A 20,040-nucleotide genomic window follows, 5' to 3' on the forward strand; every position below is an offset into this window, starting at 1 on the left:
AGAGAAATAAATGGCCTGGGATTCCCCCAAGAGTGATCTGGGACAGGCCTTGCGGGTCTCATCCGAGTGGAATCACCAATGGGGATCAGCTGGGAAAGCATCAGGATGGAGGCAATGGAGTGGAAGGTGAACATGACGCATCAAAATGACTTCCAGTCATCATCTGGAGAGTCTGAAAGCTACTTCAATATGCAGCATTTGTCACTATTGAGCTGGAGGGTTTAAAAATGGATGACATAAAAGCATCACTATGATATATTTGACTTAACTTAGCACATCCTCTATTTTGTCATTGGAGTTTCGTTATCAGGCGGTGGTACACTCCGCCTACTTTTTAAGGGGCGGAAAATGCATCACGTCAAAAGACATCAAGTGAACACCAAAGTCACAAAGAGACCCAAAGGTAAAGGATTATTGCACTAACAATTTATAATTTATATAACTAGCATTAATATTGAGAGGCTCATGTTTTTTTGGTAATTATTATTATTGTTATTGTTATTGTTATTGTTATTGTTATTGTTATTGTTATTGTTATTGTTGTTGTTGTTGTTATTATTATTATTATTATTATTATTATTATTATTATTATTTTGGTTGTCATAGGGTGTATTCAGACCAGAAAAGTCCTGTAGTCCGCTTCTTTGGTCCGGATCAAAAGCAGATTTAATTTTTTTTGTTTCCTATTTAGAATACATTTTGCAAACACACCCACATTTGTGACGATCTGTGCTCCCATTGGACACAGACCCGGAAACGGAGCAAAACATATGAGTCTTCCGTGTTGCATTCCTGCTCTGCATATTTGGTTGTTGATTCGGATCTACGCCGTTTGTGTTCACACCTGAAGCGAACCGCCGTTTCTTTAATCCGCACCAGGATTCGTTTGCGTGTATTCACACCTGCACAAAAGGTCCGTACCAGTGTTACTATCGAACTCAGTCAGGTCCGAAAACACCCATAGGATTGCAGTATTTAACTTGAGTTGTTGTTTTTCCAATTTTGTTGAAAGCAGATGGCCATGAGTATGCAACACAGAGCCCTTGGGGCCGTTATAGGGGCCGCGGTAGCAGATGCAGCAGGTAAGATAAAATGTGCTGAGAAAAGTTGTTTTTATCTCTAAATACATCATCGCCATGGTTTTGCAATGCACTTTAATGCAGAGTAAAAGTTTACCCGATTATTCGATTAGTCGACGTAATAATCAATAGAATGCATACGCAGTATTTGTTGTACCAGCTCTGTAGAAGATGAATTTACCATATAGCCAATTACATTTTGATTATATATATTTTTATACAATAAAAGCCATGGAAATTGTGAAAATGGAAGTTAAGGGTATACATTAGTTATTAGGTACTCAATATTATCATTGCTTATTTTTTTTCTCTTTTAAATAAGCCATAAAAGCAGACAAGTTGGGTGCATCTACAGGCAACTGTTCGAGCTGATAAAAAAAAAAAAAGGTGGGGGAGGGCGTCTCGATATCTAAAATGAGCAGCTTACAGTTTCCCGATAGTTTCCTTCAAAGTAGACTCAGATATGTTCTTAGTTTCCGTGTCTGTGTCAAATGCATGTGTGTGTTCTCCAATGCAGCCCAGCCCATGCACTGGATTTATAATCTAGACAGACTCCGAGAAGTTCTCGCTGACCTGGAACCCACACCAGAGTTTCGTGCCGACTCTGCAAATCCTTTTTACCGCAGGAAGACGGGCGAGCAGACGTGCTATGGAGACCAAGCTTACGTCCTGTTGGAATCGTTGAGTCAGTGTGGAGGTACACAACTGAGTCAGGCGAGACAATGTGTCATATGTTGTAAAAACAGTTTTTTTAAAAGATTATTTTCAAATGTGTCATCGCCGCTGGGAAAGAAGACGATTAGCAAATTCCTTGTCAAAAACAAAACTGTGACTAAATACTAAAATAAAACTTGTTGATTAATTCCAGAAGGAACCAGGTTACGATGTTGAACAATATAAACTTTTTTTTGTGTCGGCAGGTGTCAACGTGAAGGATTTGACTCAGCGTATCTACAAATTCTTTGGGCCGGGGACAGTGTATGACTTGCCAGTCAATGATCCTTACCGCAAGGAAGGAGGTACAGTAAATGTTCTCTCATTACCAAGTTCAAAAAATAATTAAAAAAAATAATAATTTTAGGCCCCAAAGCTGTCCTTCCGATTGATGGTCCATGGAGGCATGCAAGCATCAAGGTTTTCTTAAAAAATGTGGATTCCGGCAAAGAAGAAACCGGTAAATATTAAAAACAACAATCGTTACTGACTGCTAATTTGCATTGTGACGTATTGTAATTTTATTTATTTTTTTTGAGGCTGTGACAAGGACTGCCAAATGGACGGCATTACCAAGCTAGCCCCATTGGTGGCTTTTTATGCCGGCCGACCTGAAATGCTGGACCAAGTGGAAAAAGTTATACGGGTGACCCAAAATAACGACATATGTGTGGCTGTGACATTGGCTGCGGCTCGGTAAGGAGAGAGGAAAAAAAAAAAAAAACAATGACGACATTCCATTCTTAACATTTGGTTTCTCGTTGGAGGGAAAGTTGTAAACCTCAACCGGTTTGTCTGTTTTATGAATGTGGTCAGGTTTTTGGAACATTTTATTCTGAATGGTCCAAGTTCCAAAGCTCTGGAAGCAGTTTTGGCTCAGTTGAATGATCCACAAAGACAAAATCCTCAAGAGCTTGATAATGCAGTCATTGGTAAGATTCTTTGTCTTTAAAAAGCATCCTATCCAGATCATTCAAATCATTCACAAGAATACTTATATCTTTACGAAAAGCACATCTCAACGAGGTGAAGAAAAACCTGGCCAAGCCGTCCCAGCAGCTCATACCGGCTCTCTTTACAAACACATGAGGTACATTTAATCTGATGACACGGCAAAATTCTCACACCCCTCTGGTTCTAGCCTTTCATCTCCCCACTAATGATCCCCTTTCAACTGCCTTTTTATTTCCCCCCTTTCCTACTGCGTTAACCGTCTTAAATTTTACAAGACTCAAGGTGGAGACAATAAAATATTCGTGAAAAATTTTGCCCCTGGGAGGCTAAATTATGATGTTCAACTAAATTGCGGGGTTTTTTTGTTCAGGTTTGCCCGGTGCGTTCCAAGGAGCGCTACATGGAGTCCTGACATCCAGTCGATTGGATGAAGCCGTCAGGGACACCATGCGCTGCGGGGGATGCACCGCCAGCCGAGCTGCCTTCATCGGAGCTTGCTTCGGGGCACAGGTCTGGGAACGACCCACTATGAGGATTCTGGAGAGCAGAATCCGAGTCACACGCTCCAATATCCTGCAATTATTAGTATTTTTTTTTAAACTCCAAACCTGTCTTAAAATTCTCAAGGCTGCTCACTCTGGGGATTTTTTTTTTTTTTTTTCTAGAATGCAATAAGTTTCATTCCCCATTACGAATAAACACACGCATGTTACATTCATTGTCACGCTTTTACAATGTGCAGTTTAAAATGGCAACGTGTCAAAACGACTCCATTGAGGGAAACGCTGTCAGAAAGGCAAGAAAAATCATTCAAAAAGCATTTGTGTTTTGGATGCATCTGGTAAAATCGACCCGAATCACAAAGCATGAATTTCTAATCAAGTATGGAAACCTTTTGGATTTGGGCTCCAGGCCTGCTTGATTTCACTTCTCCATTTTGGAAGGGTAAACGCTGATCTGGCTCGTATTTCCGATGTGGGGGCGGGATGGTGATAGCTGCGTCAGCTACAATGACATCATAGCAGCATGACGCTGCGTAACCTGCCAAGAAATTCAGCAAAGAACACGACACAGTAAACAGGACAATGACTTAAGTCAACTGTTTTTTGGTTTTTTTTGCCTTCTGTCTCCTTAATGCCTTTAAAAAAAGAACACAAGTTTGAGTTGTGCTACTTTGGAGGTTACATAACATAAAAGTGCTATGTTGTGAAATGAGTTTCAGCCAGGATCAACTTTTGTTCCTCATATGTGTCACTCAATCTTGTTTTAATGATGTCTTTGCAGACTGGCCTCCAAGGAATCCCCGAGTCCTGGAAGACAAGAACGCTCAGATATCCCCGACTGCTGGAGCTAGTTGAAAAAATGTTCCAAAAATCTGCTTAAATTGAAGTTGGGGGGCTTTCAGTGCAAGTTACTTTCCTTCAGTTGCAGATGTGCTTTGAAATGACAGTTCGTGACGGTCTCGTTTCAAAAGTCTCCGACTGAACGAGACTTGAATCTGTTTGTTGTGTCAAAAAAAACATCAGCTGCTAATAAAGGATAGTGTTACTTGCATGTGGGTGATGTTTTAATTGAAGTTCCCAAGATGGATAGTTGAGGTTTCTGAACGTCTGGAAACATGTTTTGGGTTTTTTTTTCTGCTGAAGTGAAGAATTCATTTGGTTTTCGTCTTTCCACTCCACGGAGCATGTTTGGTTATTGAGAAGTGAAAGAGCAGATTTACTACTGGAACAACGTGAGACTGAAAATAATGCTTCCCTCAAAGGAGCTGTTCTGCCTTCCAAAAAGTGCTGACTCTTATTTTCATTTAAAGCACTTACCACAACAAGTCTGAAGTTGAGAAGTCCAACAACTTGATAACTTTTACATTACGGATGTAAAATAATACATTATACAGATATATAACAACTGGTTCATCTTTTCCCCAGAGTGAAAATATTTTCACTGAGAATAACTATAAAAATGTCGGAGCGTAGCTTCAGAATAACACATGAATGAAGCTGATGATGAATACATTTCCACAGCATTGTTTTGTTGGGTGAATATGTAAGAGTGCATAGGTAACAAACAGAAGGGAAGTCATTTGATTTTTCCCCGTGCCTGACTTCCTCCTACACAGCGGGTCGTCGTGCATGTCTGGCATAATTATATCCAGACCTGAAGAGTTGTTTTGTTTCAAGGGAGCTTTTTCTTAAAAAAAAATGGTTGTCAAGTAAATTGCGAACTGATGCTATTGACAATATTTTTGTAAGTTAAAAAACTATCCCATGTATTAAATTTGGAATTGACAAGGTGCAGAGAGGCTTAGTTATGACACCACTTGTGAATGTTGTCACAATTGTACATTTTGGAGTCGAGCCTTGACAGCAAAAACACACCCACGTTCACTGACATGAGACAGATGAGCCTCCTCCTACGAGTCCCAAGTGACTCCACCACCTGGCGTTAATATACAAGTCATTAAAATACTGTTATATGTGTACTCTTCGTGTCAGCATACAATATTTTATATTGGGGAAAAAAAGCCATTGATGGCTGATGATTGAGAGGTCAACAGTTCATGGCCTTGTAGTCATATCTCATTTAAAATTAAAATAAAAAAACACAGTAATTTTTGCCACAAACGGTTTACCTTGAGGCCAAAGCACAAAAAAAACAAAAAAAAACGTATTTTTCAAAGCTTAGTGTGTGCAACAAAAGCTCGTAATGACATGACCCCCAAACGGTGACGTCACCGAAAGCCCGCATGCGCAGTATAGATCCCAACGGTCAAGTTGCTTTTGATGGAGAGGGAACGCTCTTGTTGTACTATCATCTTTGTTACATTCAACAGCTGGGTGGAACTCCGGACAAAACTTGCTTCAGTGACGTTTTGCAAAGAGATGGAAGTCGGACTGCTTTGAAAGAAGCTTACCGTAGTATCAACATTCACTTCTCACAATTGTCATGGATTTTAATGTTAAGCGTCTCGCTGCAGACGCGGGTACCTTTCTGAGCCGTGCTGTGCAAGTAAGTTTTCAACGTTTTGCTAGTGGAAGTTGTTGCTAATTAGCTGCTAGCTTAACCTCCCAGATACCTTTGAAATTTTCACAACTTCGCCACTGGCTGTGTTGTCTAAAATAATATTTAGTTAAACATGGAGATATGTCTAACAACCACGTCATGTCAACTGCAATAGCACGACAATGTTTGTGTTGCCGATTAGATTTAACCAACCATCAAAACAGGCCTCTATGAAGATAATGCTCTTCATTAGCTGGACGCATGACGTTAAATTTTGTCCATCTGACATGTTCCATTCCAAAAAGTATGCTGAACGTTACATGTATTTGTGTTTGGTTCTTTTCAAAGTTCACAGAGGAGAAGTTTGGTCAGGCTGAGAAGACAGAGTTGGATGCCCATTTGGAGAATCTTTTGGTAAGAGCTGAGGCCACCAAGCAATGGACAGAGAAGATTATGAAGCAGACGGAGGTCTTATTACAGCCCAACCCAAGTAAGAACATACTTAATTTACAATTAAATAGAATAAATGCATTCCTTTTGTGTCATCTACATGTTAGCCTATGATGGATGACTTGTACAGTATGTGGAATTTTACGTTTGCCAGCACATAAGATGGCCAAGATGATGTTGGATGAGATCAACTGGATTTGTATTTTTGTTTTCCATAAAGTGTATTTACCAAATGTGTGTCACGTTGTCTGAAGCTTTCTTGTTCACACTGTGTTCCATTTGACAGTCCGTACATGGCTCCCTCCCTCACTGTTGTCTCATGACTTTATAATTGAGTTTCCCTTGTAATTTCCAGATGCCCGACTTGAGGAATTTGTGTATGAGAAATTGGAGAAAAAGGTCCCGACGCGACTGAACAATCATGAACTGTTGGGCCAGTCCATGATTGACTCCGGAAATGAATTTGGTCCTGGCACTGCTTATGGTGACTATCATTGGTGTATTTGTACCACATACAGTCTATTCTCTCTATTGTCCAATATTTTGTTTGTGCTGCTCACTATTGTAGGAAATGCTTTGATCAAATGTGGCGAGACCCAGAAACAGATTGGCGGCGCAGAGCGAGAGTTAATTCAAAGTTCTGCCATCAATTTCCTGACCCCATTCAGGAACTTTCTAGAGGGGGACTTCAAAACAATCCTGGTGATTTCTCATTTTATGTCGTTCACACAATGCTCGTGGTTGTATAACAGTTGGCCTGTAATCAGTAAACTATACCTGACGAAAATGTTTGAAACATTTTTAGTCGGAAAAAAAAAAAAAAACAGTACCTGGAAATCCAGTGTGTTTATTTGTCTCCAGAAAGAACGAAAGCTGCTGCAGGTCAAGCGCTTGGATCTGGATGCGGCCAAAACAAGACTGAAGAAAGCCCGCATGGCTGATGCTCGAGCTGCGGTATGTATGTGATCCTAAATAATCGCTTTTCGTCGATCTGTTGTTTACATTTGAGTGTCAGTTATTTCAATGTTGAAAATGTTTCTTCCCTAAAAATATGAGGCAATGTCCTCTTGAACGAAGGGCTTGTAAGGCCGTACCAAGTCACGTGACTCTCTGTGTAAATAAAACCTCAGATCCCCTCAATTCCAAAGTTTTGTTGTTAATATTGTGTTGCGCGGCATTCCGAGTTTGTCAAACCAAAACAAAGGCACGCCGTCTTAAATGTGAGCCGTAGTTACACGGCAGCTGTAGCTCTAACTTTGTGTCACTTGTTTTTTTTAAATTGCAAAGCAGCAGATGTGAGCAGAGGAAGTGACAGCGGTAAGTGGAATGTTGGAGCCATGTTTGACCTTAGCAAACAAAAAAACCCAAATTCATCACGCACACAGCGAAAGCATCGCATCCCCAAGTCACTTGTCTTGTGCGCTATATCCCATGTGTTGATCTCAAAAAGCAAAAATGTCTCCCGCAGGCAGAACAGGAGTTGAGGATGACTCAGAGTGAATTTGACCGTCAGGCTGAGATCACCCGACTGCTGCTAGAAGGCGTCAGCAGCACCCATGTGTGTATATTGCCACTTTGCCCGAACACAGCGCGTCATCTCGAACATAGTCACGCCACACATTTAGAAAAAGCATTTTACAAGTACACTTATTTTTTTATTTTTTTTTACAAATACTTTTCCTGTCTTGACAGTTGCCAAAGTGCAAACGTGATCTAATTACTGCTAATGCCCTTTTCTTGCACTCAAAGGCTCGTTGCATTCGTTGTTAGCATGCTAGCATCAAAGCCGCTGAAAAGAACGAGGCTATCAAAACACGTCCGGGTAACTCTTCATCTACTGAACACGTTTCTTCTCGTGCGGGATCAGGCGCACCACCTACGCTGTTTGAACGATTTGGTGGAGGCTCAGACGATATACTACGCGCAATGTTACCAGTATATGGTGGATCTGCAAAAGCAGCTGGGAAGGTAAAAAGAATCGTTCGGGAACAATCGAGCAGCTTTTTTGGGGGGGGCGTCTCACTCTGGTTTCGCCTCTCCGTCGCTAGTTTCCCGTCAACATTCTCCAATAACAACCAGTCGTCAGTTACGGAAGGGGCCAGCGTCTCCGTGCCCACCATACCGGTGTCGGCCTCCCTGCCCGTCTCTTCCAGCCGCGGCGGCTCTACCGCGTCGGGCGGATTCAGCGAATTGCGCAGCTCCAGCGGCAGCCGCAAAGCTCGAGTCCTTTACGACTACGACGCGGCCAGCAGCAGTGAGCTTTCCCTGCTGGCTGATGAGGTAAGCTACTCTTGTACAAGTGCTATCTTGTATTTGAAGTGGCCCATTTTTTGGGTGACAAGTACTTGACATGCCTCCCGTGTGTGTGTTGTCAGGTTATTACAGTCAGCAGCGTGCCAGGCATGGATTCAGACTGGCTGATGGGAGAGCGAGGCAGCCAGAAGGGCAAAGTGCCAATTACCTACCTGGAGCTACTTAACTGAGTCTTCGGATATGAGCTTACGCTGCCATGTCAAGTTACTTCCACAGTATATATTAAAAAAAAAAAAAAAAAAAAGTCCGGCACTCTTAGTCAGGATACTTGAACTCAAAAGCTGGAATCAAATGCATGCAAGTGAAAGGAGAGGGGGGGGGATGGAGCTGATGTTTTAGTATCCAACTGCCTTACATTTCAAAAAAAAAAGTTGCCTTTCTTCCATTGCCTTTGTATTTGATGTTATCCAAATAGCAATATGTTCCAGAACATCTCCCAAAGTGTTTTATGCATTTATTATTTTTTTTGTTTACATCATATGAATAGCTCAGAAATGTGTACACATCTCAGATTGTTACCGCTAAGTACATATTTTTTTCATATACTTCAATCAGAAGTGTCGGGTGATGCTAGTTGAAGTCCAATGTCACAGTGGCATTACGGATAACCTAAATCGGAATAGGTTTAATCATAATGAATGTTGTACATGTGTATGATGTCGTAGTGAGAAAGTTGGAACATTTAAGTGCCAGATGAAATTATAGTAGCAACTAAATCCCAAATTTATTTAAAACAAATTATAAAAAGTTGTATTAACTTTTATTAAGCCACCTATTTTGTCTTGCATTAATTGCAACACTGTTGAGATGGACAATTTCTTTTTTTTACATATTTATTGCAAATTGGAAATTTGTCAAATCTGTAGGAAATTGTCAACCCAAGGCTACTTTCTGTTTTAAGTTATTGCTGCATGCATTGTTGACAAATAATTCGATTTTTTTCGTATGACGGGCTGAAAAATATATCTTTGATATTTTCTGATCTGATGTGTGGCATGGCTAACATCAGGATCCTACCCCAACCCGAATTGCATTTCAATATCAAAATGGTGCCTTCATTACTGTGTGAAATCCATGCTATTTGCTTGATAACATTTGGAAAGTGGAAACATTAAAAGATAAAATACAAACTTGTTGCAAGAGGTCTTTTTTATTATTTAGTACTTCTATGACGTTTTGGAATGAACAGTGACGTGTGCAGATTGAGCCACCAGGTGGCAGTATTCTACTGTGTGCCTTATATCAACGGACGAGTGCAATTGAACTACTGAGATCAACTTAACAATTATGACAATAATAAATGACATTTTAATTACAATTATTACTGTTTAGTGGACATTTTACTGATTTTCCTGTTGAAAGTCTACAGCAATTACATTTTTATTTATTAATTAGGTCATTTGAAAAAAAATCCAGTTTGAAGATATTTATGGTTTACACTAGTGGTCCCCAACCACCGGTACCGGTCCGTGGGTCATAGGTCAAGACGCTCTTCCCAGTCTCGTAACGTTTCCCCAGTCGAGGCCGCAAAGCTAGCAAAAATAAGAATTTATTTTGAAAATTATCTAAAAAAAAAAAAAGGGGGGGGGGGTTCTTCCAATTACATCCGTCACTGCATCTGTGTCTCTTGACACAGGTGAATTCAGGTAAAGACGCTCCTCCCGGTCACATGACATGTTGCACCGGTCGAGCCCGTGAAGCTAGCAGAAAATGAGTAAGAAAAAGAAATGTTTGGAAAGAGAAAAAGGCCCAATGAGGAGACAGAAGAGGCTACAACTTCCAAAATGGATTAAAATCAATGCAGAATATCCCGAGATTGCCACAAAAGCACAAACCATGCTTCCTTTTCTAACATCTTATGTGAAGCGGAATTTTCTGCAGTTACAGCGACCAAAACAAACTTACGGAGCAGATACTTAATGGTGAGTTTTATTTTGATGTGGTTTGTATTTGTTTTAATGCCAGTTGTATCATTTTATTTCATCATATTTATATCAATATATACTATATATAAAATAAGTTATTTATTTATATGGCGCAAAAAAGGTTGGGGACCGCTGGTTTACACAATCTCCCACAATCTACTAATGCAGACTCAGCATCTTCACATTAAGGGCTTCCTTTTTCTACAAATAAGTGTTTTTGAATGTGATAAATACATGTGCTTTGTATTTCTACACTTGTTGAGAAAAATTACCAGTTTACTGAATAATTCTTTTATATTTAATGAGCAAAAAAAAAAGAAATAATTAAATGTCTACTCGCCCTATTTAAAGAAAAAAAATTAATTATGCAAGACCTCTCTGGTTTCGATCTATACTTCTTCAACCGCCGTGACCTTTGAGCATCACCACAGCGGTATTTTGGTTACCTTCTGGTTAGGCCTCATGCATTCTGCTGTAACGGCAAATATATACTTGCCCGCTCCTCAATAATTCATACACACTGTCGAGAACATCTTTTTTTTTTTTTTTTAAAGCGTGTTGATTCATAGTTTCTGAGAGTTAGTAGGTTAGCGAGCACAAGGATCAGCATTCAAAAGTGCCCCTCGTCGGCCCTCCATTAGATAGGAAGGAAACCCTCCTCCTCTGAGATACGGAACTGGGCAGTGTGCTGCACACTTGCGCAAAACAGGAAATTTCTTGTTTCCTCCACTGCTTATAACAACAGCTTGCACCACAACGCTTGTGCATGTGTTCATCACACATGAAGCGCACGTTCACACACACACACACAAAGCTAGTTGGCACAGCCGCAGTTTTACATTTTGTGGTTTTGAACCACACTCTAACGGTGCATGCAGTGGGAAAGAAAAATCGTTTTTACGATGGCTGAAATTTTAATGCCAACCCTAATCAGAGCACCACAGGATAAAATGATCGTCGATCATCGTCCTGGTGACTAGTTGTTCATCAATTGTTAATGCTGGATTCAAAGGTAAACATACCGAGCCCTCATCAGTAGGACGTAGGCTTTAAATATTTTTTTTGGATTGATTTGTGGATTACTTTGGGCTTGAGTGTGAGAAACATAATAACAACAATGCCTACTAAAGAAATACAAATGGGCACAAAAAGCAAGATGTACCAAAAAAAAGGTTCTCCGCTTTCGTCGGAGCACAAAAATGAGCGGTAATGTCGAATGCTGCGTGTTTGGAAGAGATCCGTGCATTCGATGTCCGACTGGCCGACCACGTGGACGGTCTTTGTTGTCGTAAAAGTCCTGAACCATTCGCTTTGGCAGCAGTTGAATGGATTCCCCGTCAGGAAAACGGTGCGAAGTTTCGAAGCTAACGCGTCAGCCTGATCCGAGGGAATCGTCGACAACTTGTTGTCCCTCAAATCGAGCTGTCTTAAGTCAAGACTCGAGACTGAAGTCGGAAGATGCTTGAGGGAGTTGCATGAAATATTCAGAGACTTCAGATTTCGAAAATCTGCAAAGTCCAATTCCTCAATGTGTGTGTTTCCCAAACCTAAGTGCTGTAACGTTCTGCTCACACTTTTGATAGACTGCTGGCCTCTTAGTCCAGGGTTATCCGAAAGTTCTAAATGAGTAAGAGCGAGTCCAGAGAATGCAGACGTCGGAATTCTTTCAAGATGGCTTCCCTTGAGGAAAAGCTGCCTCAAGGACGTGGTGGTGTTCCAAGCTACACCTACACCGGCCTCACGGAAACATTTCCCAATGTTGCTGTAACTGAGGTCCATTGACCGAAGTCCCGGCAAGTTGAACAATCGTCCCGAGGATGAACAGTCGAGATCGTTCAGGCTGAGGTTAAGGTATGTCAAGTTGCTAAGAGTCCTCAGCGTAACGTCATCCGCTGCAATCTCTTTCAGTCCGTTGTCGCTAACGTCCAACTCCAACAAGCTAGCAGAGAATCGCTCGGATGTTAGATTCAAGCTTTCGAGACAATTGCTGCGTATTCGCAGTCTGGACAGGGATGGCATTTTACGGATGAATCCCCGTGGGAAGTACTGCAACTTGTTTCCTCGTAGATCTAAAAGCTCCAGCGAGGAGACGTCGCCGTGAAGGCTGTCGTTCCATAGCTTAGCCGTGACGGTGCTGGTGTTCCTCCCCAGGTTGTGGAAATCCACAGTGGAGGTCAAATTTGGGAATGTGACGTTGTCCGTTAGGTGCTCATAAAAACTCACAACGTTGCGGGACAGGTGAAGATGGCGTAAGCGGCTCATCTCGGGTAAGAACGGAAAGAAGAGCAGCTTGTTATCGGATAGATCGAGCGTCTCGATTTGAAAAATGACGTTCGCGTCCGGCCTGGTGATGAACCATTCGATGAAGTTGTGGCTGGCGTTTAGAACCACCAACTGGCTCATGTGGAAGTCCGTAAGGCAAGGTAGATAATTAAAAGCCAAATTGAGCCGCTGCAATCTGGGAGTGCCGTCAAAGGCGTTGTCAATCTCAAACAGGAGGTTCCTCTGCAGGTCCAGCTCTCTCACCTGGCGGAGATCTCTGAACGACGTTTCATCCAGACGCCGTAAGAGATTCCCCGAAAGATTTAAATACTCCAGCGACGTCAGATTTTCAAGAAGGACGGCCGCCATTTCTTCATCTAACCTATTCTCGGATAGATCTAAAAATTTAATCCCGGGCAGCGTCTTTAAAGCATTGCTGGTTTGCGTGTAGCTAACATACAGATTATTCGTTGCCAAATTAAGATTGTTTAACAATTTGGAGGATTGAAAAGTGTTTGGATGCAATCCCTCCATCTGGTTGCAGGCTAAACTGAGGGTAGTCAACGAGGGATACCGAAGAGAGTCGTCCTGTAGTGTCTTGATAAAATTATGATTGAGCTGAAGTTCTTCGGTGCTGCTCGGTAATCCCGCCGGTACTGACGTGAGGTTGGAATTGTTACAGAGAGCCGTTCGTTGCGTCTGTACACACGGAAAGAGAACACACATGACTCGGTTATTACAACCATGAATTCATTTTGACCTCTGTAAACTTAGAGAGCTTACCAGTTTACACCGATTGTGTTGTGGATGACTTGAGGCTGGTGCGAGGATCATCCACATGGGTAGCAGTAAGCAACAGATGATGGATGACGTGCCGTGAACGGACATTTTAACATCCTCACTGTTCACAAGACAAAGAGACTTTTTACGGAAAAGGCAGAGTCCTCCCTCTTTGTAAATTTGATTTCCAAGCAACATTTTTGATGTGTATTAACTAACAAGTTTGATTATTTTAGTCTGATGACCAATATAAAGCCCCAAAATGACTCAAGTCTCACGTTATACTCAATTTAATAACACATGAAACAATAATCTATAATAGAATTTTTATTATGATCATATCCCCTAATTACGTTCCATTTACATATATTTCATTTTTTTAAATAAATCTTTATAAAATGTATTTCTTTTTTTTTTTGCAATAATAAATCAATAAATAAATGAAATAAATAAATAAAAACTTGCAATAATAAATAGTGAGATCAGCTATGTGCATTGCTCCAAGAGATAAACAATAAAAACAATCCTTCCGATTGCTTCTCAGACAGCACCGGTTAACTTTCCAATGTAAAAAAAAAAAAAAAAAAAAAAAGTGCATAATGCCTCAAACTTACAGTGGTGGTAAGGCGTGGATCCCCCGAGCCACCGATGCCTGCACCCGTGACCATATCGCTGCTTCTCTCTCGGCCGTCGTGCGTGTTCTTCATGTGCCGTCCTCTGACAGAAAGCATTGACACCTCGCTTTTACTATTCGCGGAAGCATGCAACGGAAACCAGGTCACATGGACAAGCTGTAATCAGAGAGAGGTTCTCAAGCTCAAAGGGGCCACAGGAAGGCAAATTGTTCAGAACTTTTTTCTTCTTTCTCTTCACCATGCAGAGCCCTGGTGTTGTATCTCACATATTAGAATTGCTGTTGCAAGTGCAAAGCCTGGCAGAGGGCACTTTTTTTTTTTTCTTCTAACACACTCTTGGCTTCTTGTGATCAGCCAACATCGTGGAGAGGAAACCAGTCAGCGTACACACCCTTCCTGCTCGCTTTGAGGCCAGCTGCTACAATATCGAGTAGTTTGTCTTGTATTTTATCTATGGAATAGTTTCGCCAATCGGAGAGTTGATTGCATTATTAAAGAGAAAACAACCCCCCCCCCCCCCTGGAGTTTGTTTACAACACGTTGAATGTCCCCCCCACTGGTGTAAACACGGCATTCTGATTGATATTGTTTGTGGAATGTGAATTAGGCAGAAAAATTGACCCCTTTTTATCCATCTTAGGGGCCGGCCATTTTTCCACTGGTCTCTGGTCACAGCCAATCAGGGCTCACCAATTTTATGTAGCTGATTAGTGCCTGTTTAATTCATATTCCACAAATGAAACATGAATCGGTGTTTGAACTAGTTGGCCTGCAGAGGGCTGCATTTCAACCCAAATTATTTATCCTGGGTATCCACCCAGCAGCGAAAATAGGGAACAATGAATAAGGAAGTGAAGCGGCTGGCTAGGCCATAGGTCATGAGTGTGGCAACAACAATTCTGTTGCACATGATTGATTGTGGCGAATCCATGTATCTTTGGCAAAGTGTACCTAAAAACAAGTACCGCTCCTTGAAAGGTTCAAGGTATGATCATAAGTGCCACAATGAAATGTTGTGAATCAATTGATTCATCAATTAAATTTAGAGGTAAATAAATCGAATAGTAAGGCTTTTTTTACTTGGAATAAATTGACCGTTTATAGTAAAGCTTTTATTAAGAAAAAATAAAGACGATATATAGTAGTATGGCTTTTTTTTTCAGTCTTATGTGACCTGTGAGAATCTTGTGACCAAGGGTAGCTTAAAATTAATGACTTATTTAATATATTTAAATTGTGTTGATGTTTTTAAAGCCAGTCAATGGCTTGCCACAGTTCAAATGACAAGACAATTTTGAAATGAGCATTTATTTAATATGCAACAAATGTGGATTGTCACAACAATGGTCATTTGAGCTGAAGAGGGGACTCCATATATTTCAGCTATTTATAGTTAATCAAAATGACAGCTCCACTCAGGTCTATCTGCGCTTCTTGAAGGCTGTAGAGAAACAAATGCGTTATCAGAAAAGTGCTTTTTCTACATTTCTTCCATTAATTGGAAGACTTTCCAATTGAACTGATTTGCAGCAAAGTAATTCGACTGGCTGGTCCTCACCTTTTCTTTTCGTTTTCTTCTTCATGACCTGCTTCTTCTTTTTCTTGGGCTGAGGGTTATCAGCATCCTGAAGCAGTAAGCATACAGCCATAGATTTTCTTTAACATGTTGGGTTCTCGGGAAGGAATTAAATCTGTGAGGGGAACCTTGCACGCTGCTTACCTGGCCACCCTCACCACCTGTCAGCGCTGTAATGTCCCCAAAGTGTGTGATGCCACCCAGCTGACCAGACATGGACATAATGCCTCGCTTTTTGGCGTTTCTCTCCCGGCTTGGCACGTTCAGTCGAACCATCATGGATTCCTCAAAATCTTTCCTGCACGTGGAAAATAATGAGTTAGTGATCACGTCCTATAAAACAAAAGGCACGTTGACTGAATTAACACACCTGTGTAGCTCCTCGCGGCTTTCTCGCTCACTCTGGAAGTCCTGTTTTTCGCGGATCTCCTCGGGCGCGTCGCTGTACTGCTGCCGCAGCTCCTGGATCACAGAACTTCTCAACGCAATACGCCGCTGACGCTCCATCTGAGCCTTCTTTTTGTCTGCTTCTGTCATGTCGCCATCTAGTGGGTAAAGAATGAAGTTTCGTGCAGTACTGTTAAGGCTGGAATAAACAGGAATGGGTTATTAAAGAAAGAAAAAAAAATCTATCATTACCATAATACACAGCCGCAATCTTGGGTGGAATGTATTTCTTGTCAGCGGAGTGGGCCACTTTCTTCTCTGATACCTGGTCTTCTTCATCTTCAGACTCACTCAGCTGTTACAAAAATTAATATAACGTTAAAAAATAGGCATTTTGAATTGGGAAAAAAAAAAATCCAGGTACGCGTACTTTGCTGATGAGATTCTCCGGGTTAGGACGAAGATGCAGCGGGTCATTTTCAGCTGAAACCACAAACCTCAGGTTTAATTCACTGTCATACAAATAAGAGTTATCAACTTTGATGACATCTTACCCAAACTGCCAGTGACAGCTGTGCGCACCAGTTTATCAATTTGGTACTTGAGTTTGTGATCAAGAGGTCGCATCTTCTCCAGGACCTAAAACAAAGGGAATCGCTTACTACAACTAATAATACATTGTTAGTCGTTACTGGCAGTAAACATCTTACCGTCCTGACTGTTACCAATCGGGTTAAGGCTTCACTTTCTTTTATTTTTCCACCTTCTGTCTTGATGCTGATCAGGTGAGTGAGGTCTTGAAGATAGAAAAGCAGCAGATGATAGCGAAGATCCAGAAATGACAAACCCTGTCACAAAAGAGATAAAATTGGGCATTTGACTTTAAGGACATGAATTCAACACTTTATGAATAAAAGAAAATATGGTGATGATTAAATTTAAATGTCTATTCTGCACACACCTTTGTTGTCCGAAACACACCATCTTTAACTTTGGCGATCATCCCTTGAACATGGCTGGTAACCGCTGCCACCTAGAGGAACGTTTTGGTCATAATAAAAACACATTAACGAAGTAGTATTAATCAATATTATGTCAACAGTGAATGAAACAAAAGAAACCCTGAACAAATTTGTAAAGAATCTTTGATTTGCTATAGTGCTTAGCATATATTTATAATGATAATTATTTTATATTAGACAAGAACGTAACACACAACGAATTTACCTGCTCTGCGAGGCTATTCAGCAGGTTTACAGCCTCGGGCAAATCATTATCAATCAAGTCCTGCAAGAAAATTGAGTGGTTATATTACAAAAGTCGTCAAAATGCACAAGTTGTAGAAATGGCTAAATATGTGTGTGTAGCTAACTGGCTAGCCATCGTCATTTTGACAACATGTATTTCCTCATTCTGATTTTACGCGACAAGTAAATCGTCATCGGCTACTTTCAATCACAATTATGAATGTGACAGACACACAAAAATGTAAACAAATAAAAAGTAAAAGTCAAAAAAGTAGCACAAGCTCACTCACGTTATCGACGGGGGAAGCCATTTTGGCCTTGCTAAAAAAAAATACGGAAGTTGCATTGGGACAAAATATGTCTAAACGATTTTTTTTTCATCACACAAGGTTTAAAACTTTAAGCCCTAATCAAATAAAAGTATAGAATGATTTAAAATAATTGTTTTGAATTAAATAGGTATCAAATATGATTTATTCCCAGTAAACTCAAGTGGACAGCTTTTTATACTAGTGTCCTTTTTTAAAGCAATATTTAACATCAGTGTGTATGTGCGTGTTAGTGCGTGAGAGAGTGACTGGGTGAGAGAGTGAGAGAGTGAGAGAGAGCTGTGGTAGTGGTGTGAAGGGGGCGTGGGGTACATATTTGGGGAATCGTTTTTTTCTCCCCCTCAGACCATTTACCATCAAACTGTCAACCTGTATGACAACCTGACAGCATTATCTGAGAGTCTGAGGAGAAACTCGTCATGGTAAGTTAAGTCGTCATATATTTGTTTGGGGAAATTTTGTGCTCAAAAGCGAGAAATCTTAAGTACAACTAGGGATTCCTACAAAATATAATAATAATTGTTGCATAAAGTTATTGAATGCATAACAGCAAAATTGTACTTTGTGTGCATTATATGTTATCATTGCATTTAATTTCATATTTTTTTCTAGTAGTAATTAACTTGTAGCTATATATAAAAAAAAGTACAGAATAGAATTATAAGATGCAAAAATGATCATTTTTGTTCTGGTTGTTGTGATGGTTGATGTGATGATGACTTTTATTCTGCGTATTTAAGCACCAATGTAACAATTTGATACGACCGAAATCACATAAAAAAAATCAAAAAAGATGCTAATATAGAATATAAAGAATAAATGCCAATTTTATCCCTGCACAAATATTTGGAACAGTTCTAAAATATGCACATTATTGCATAAAACAGAAACAGCTAGTGTAGTGTTTGTCCGGGTTGATTATTTTTTTTCTGCATCAAAATATTTGAAATTATTTTGATTAAACACCATTATTTTATTAAACCCTAGCAGATGTGTGAATCCAGGGTGTCCTCTGTCATCCAGGAGTGGATGACTCCATATCCCAATCAGGCCCACGTGACATTGAACCCAACATCTTCAAGCCCTGCCGGCTCATCCAATTTGGTTTCAATGGACATGATAACATACAGCCAGTCGCAAGGATTGAGGGGGAGCAGTGAGGACAGAATAGACGAGCAGATGATGGGACTGTCGTATCTCCCGTACGCGTCCTCTTGTCTCAGCAGCGCCGCAAGTTCTGGGAACCACCATCAGAACCACGGCAACAATTTGCAAGTGAGAGACAAGAAATGATGCGCTTGTTATACATGATGTGATGTGCACTAAACATCAACTGTCCTCCTCAGGAGTTCTCTCCTCCTTTCATCTTGCCAACCATGCGTGCTCCGGTGGCCAAGAGGAGCATCAGCAAGGACAGCGCAGAGTATCGGCTGCGGCGCGAGAGGAACAACATCGCCGTGCGGAAGAGTCGAGACAAAGCGCGCAGGAGGATCCTGATGACACAGCAGAGGGCCCTGCAACTGCAAGAGGAGAACCAGAAGCTGCAGATGAAGATCGGGCAGCTCTCACAGGAGTTGGACACTCTCAGACATATCCTGTCCCAGCAGCACCTGCCGGGAAGTGACGAGGGGGCCGCGGGGGTCACCGCCGTATGAGCAGAGAACAATCAGTTGGTTAGGTTCAGTGCTCAACACGCTTATTAGATCACCTGTCATAAAAAATGAGAACATGCGGCAACATCATGAAGTGCTTCAAAAACGATTTGGAATCAGTGGTGTTAATTTAGGGCAAAAGGAATCCATAAGCCTTACACTGAATGGTGGTCTAATCATTTTGTTAAGCACTTGCACAATTCAAGGAGAACCACTACAAGAACTATATCCCAATTGTGCAAAGATACTGATGCTCAGTTTGACTAGAACTAAAAAAAAAAATGTAATTTACAATCTGCTTATTACTTTGGGGCTAGTAGACTGTATGATCAGGTGTTTCCAATATTTTGGTACCCTTGTTAATCTTATGCAAGAAGGTCCAAATATTCAAATCACTTGTTTGTGTGATGTCATTCAACCACTGAAGCCTGTTACATCAAAACAGAACATTATCTTAGTTTCTAGTGCGGATAAGTGCTACAGAGAATAAATGGAAGGATGAATATTCATGTTCTGCTTTATTCATCTTGAGCTGCGAAGGTGTTTGTAAAATAATTAATAAATATGGTTAACAAAAGTATTGTTTTTGCAAAGTCCCATTTTTTAAGTTCTATCTATCTATCTATCTATCTATCTATCTATCTATCTATCTATCTATCTATCTATCTATCTATCTATCTATCTATCTATCTATCTATCTATCTATCTATCTATCTATCTATCTATCTATCTAT

The 20,040-nt window shown here is 40.7% G+C and overlaps 5 protein-coding genes across 10 annotated transcripts; 3 read left to right on the forward strand and 2 right to left on the reverse strand.

Moving 5' to 3' along the window:
• The first annotated feature begins 675 nt into the window (after positions 1-675).
• On the forward strand, positions 676-4,318 carry selenoj (selenoprotein J). The gene is made up of 10 exons (XM_085939736.1): positions 676-913; positions 1,016-1,082; positions 1,597-1,776; positions 2,000-2,098; positions 2,161-2,253; positions 2,333-2,489; positions 2,610-2,725; positions 2,806-2,883; positions 3,118-3,257; positions 4,032-4,318. Exons 2-10 carry the CDS (start codon positions 1,016-1,018, stop codon positions 4,128-4,130), a joined length of 1,029 nt encoding a protein of 342 aa, XP_085795862.1. The 5' UTR covers positions 676-913; the 3' UTR covers positions 4,131-4,318.
• Positions 4,319-5,526: 1,208 nt separating this feature from the next.
• On the forward strand, positions 5,527-9,643 carry LOC147041721 (endophilin-B1-like). The gene is made up of 9 exons (XM_085939334.1): positions 5,527-5,756; positions 6,099-6,240; positions 6,556-6,684; positions 6,769-6,902; positions 7,062-7,154; positions 7,669-7,758; positions 8,068-8,168; positions 8,249-8,480; positions 8,576-9,643. The coding sequence occupies exons 1-9, from the start codon at positions 5,694-5,696 to the stop codon at positions 8,681-8,683; spliced, it is 1,092 nt and encodes a 363-aa protein (XP_085795460.1). The 5' UTR covers positions 5,527-5,693; the 3' UTR covers positions 8,684-9,643.
• Positions 8,967-14,368, reverse strand: nrros (negative regulator of reactive oxygen species). The gene is made up of 3 exons (XM_085939333.1): positions 14,095-14,368; positions 13,484-13,601; positions 8,967-13,399 (listed from the first exon to the last, which is right to left on the reverse strand). Exons 2-3 carry the CDS (start codon positions 13,586-13,588, stop codon positions 11,471-11,473), a joined length of 2,034 nt encoding a protein of 677 aa, XP_085795459.1. The 5' UTR covers positions 13,589-13,601; positions 14,095-14,368; the 3' UTR covers positions 8,967-11,470.
• cebp1 (CCAAT/enhancer binding protein (C/EBP) 1) lies at positions 10,132-19,855 on the forward strand. 6 transcript variants are annotated; one of them, XM_085939336.1, is made up of 4 exons: positions 10,132-10,435; positions 18,000-18,076; positions 18,642-18,929; positions 19,001-19,855. In XM_085939336.1, exons 2-4 carry the CDS (start codon positions 18,074-18,076, stop codon positions 19,307-19,309), a joined length of 600 nt encoding a protein of 199 aa, XP_085795462.1. In that variant the 5' UTR covers positions 10,132-10,435; positions 18,000-18,073; the 3' UTR covers positions 19,310-19,855. The 6 variants fall into 6 exon arrangements, with proteins under 6 accessions (XP_085795462.1, XP_085795465.1, XP_085795461.1 ...); XM_085939339.1 differs by having other exon boundaries at positions 18,678-18,929; XM_085939335.1 differs by lacking the exon at positions 18,000-18,076.
• On the reverse strand, positions 15,399-17,700 carry ngdn (neuroguidin, EIF4E binding protein). The gene is made up of 11 exons (XM_085939167.1): positions 17,616-17,700; positions 17,306-17,365; positions 17,040-17,111; positions 16,789-16,926; positions 16,633-16,717; positions 16,509-16,561; positions 16,331-16,433; positions 16,062-16,236; positions 15,836-15,989; positions 15,674-15,740; positions 15,399-15,556 (listed from the first exon to the last, which is right to left on the reverse strand). The coding sequence occupies exons 1-11, from the start codon at positions 17,634-17,636 to the stop codon at positions 15,537-15,539; spliced, it is 948 nt and encodes a 315-aa protein (XP_085795293.1). The 5' UTR covers positions 17,637-17,700; the 3' UTR covers positions 15,399-15,536.
• Positions 19,856-20,040: the final 185 nt, after the last annotated feature.

Source organism: Syngnathus leptorhynchus, chromosome 19, assembly GCF_054491065.1.
Source record: "Syngnathus leptorhynchus isolate UIUO chromosome 19, UIUO_Slep, whole genome shotgun sequence".
In the NCBI taxonomy this organism is placed as follows: Eukaryota; Metazoa; Chordata; class Actinopteri; order Syngnathiformes; family Syngnathidae; genus Syngnathus; species Syngnathus leptorhynchus.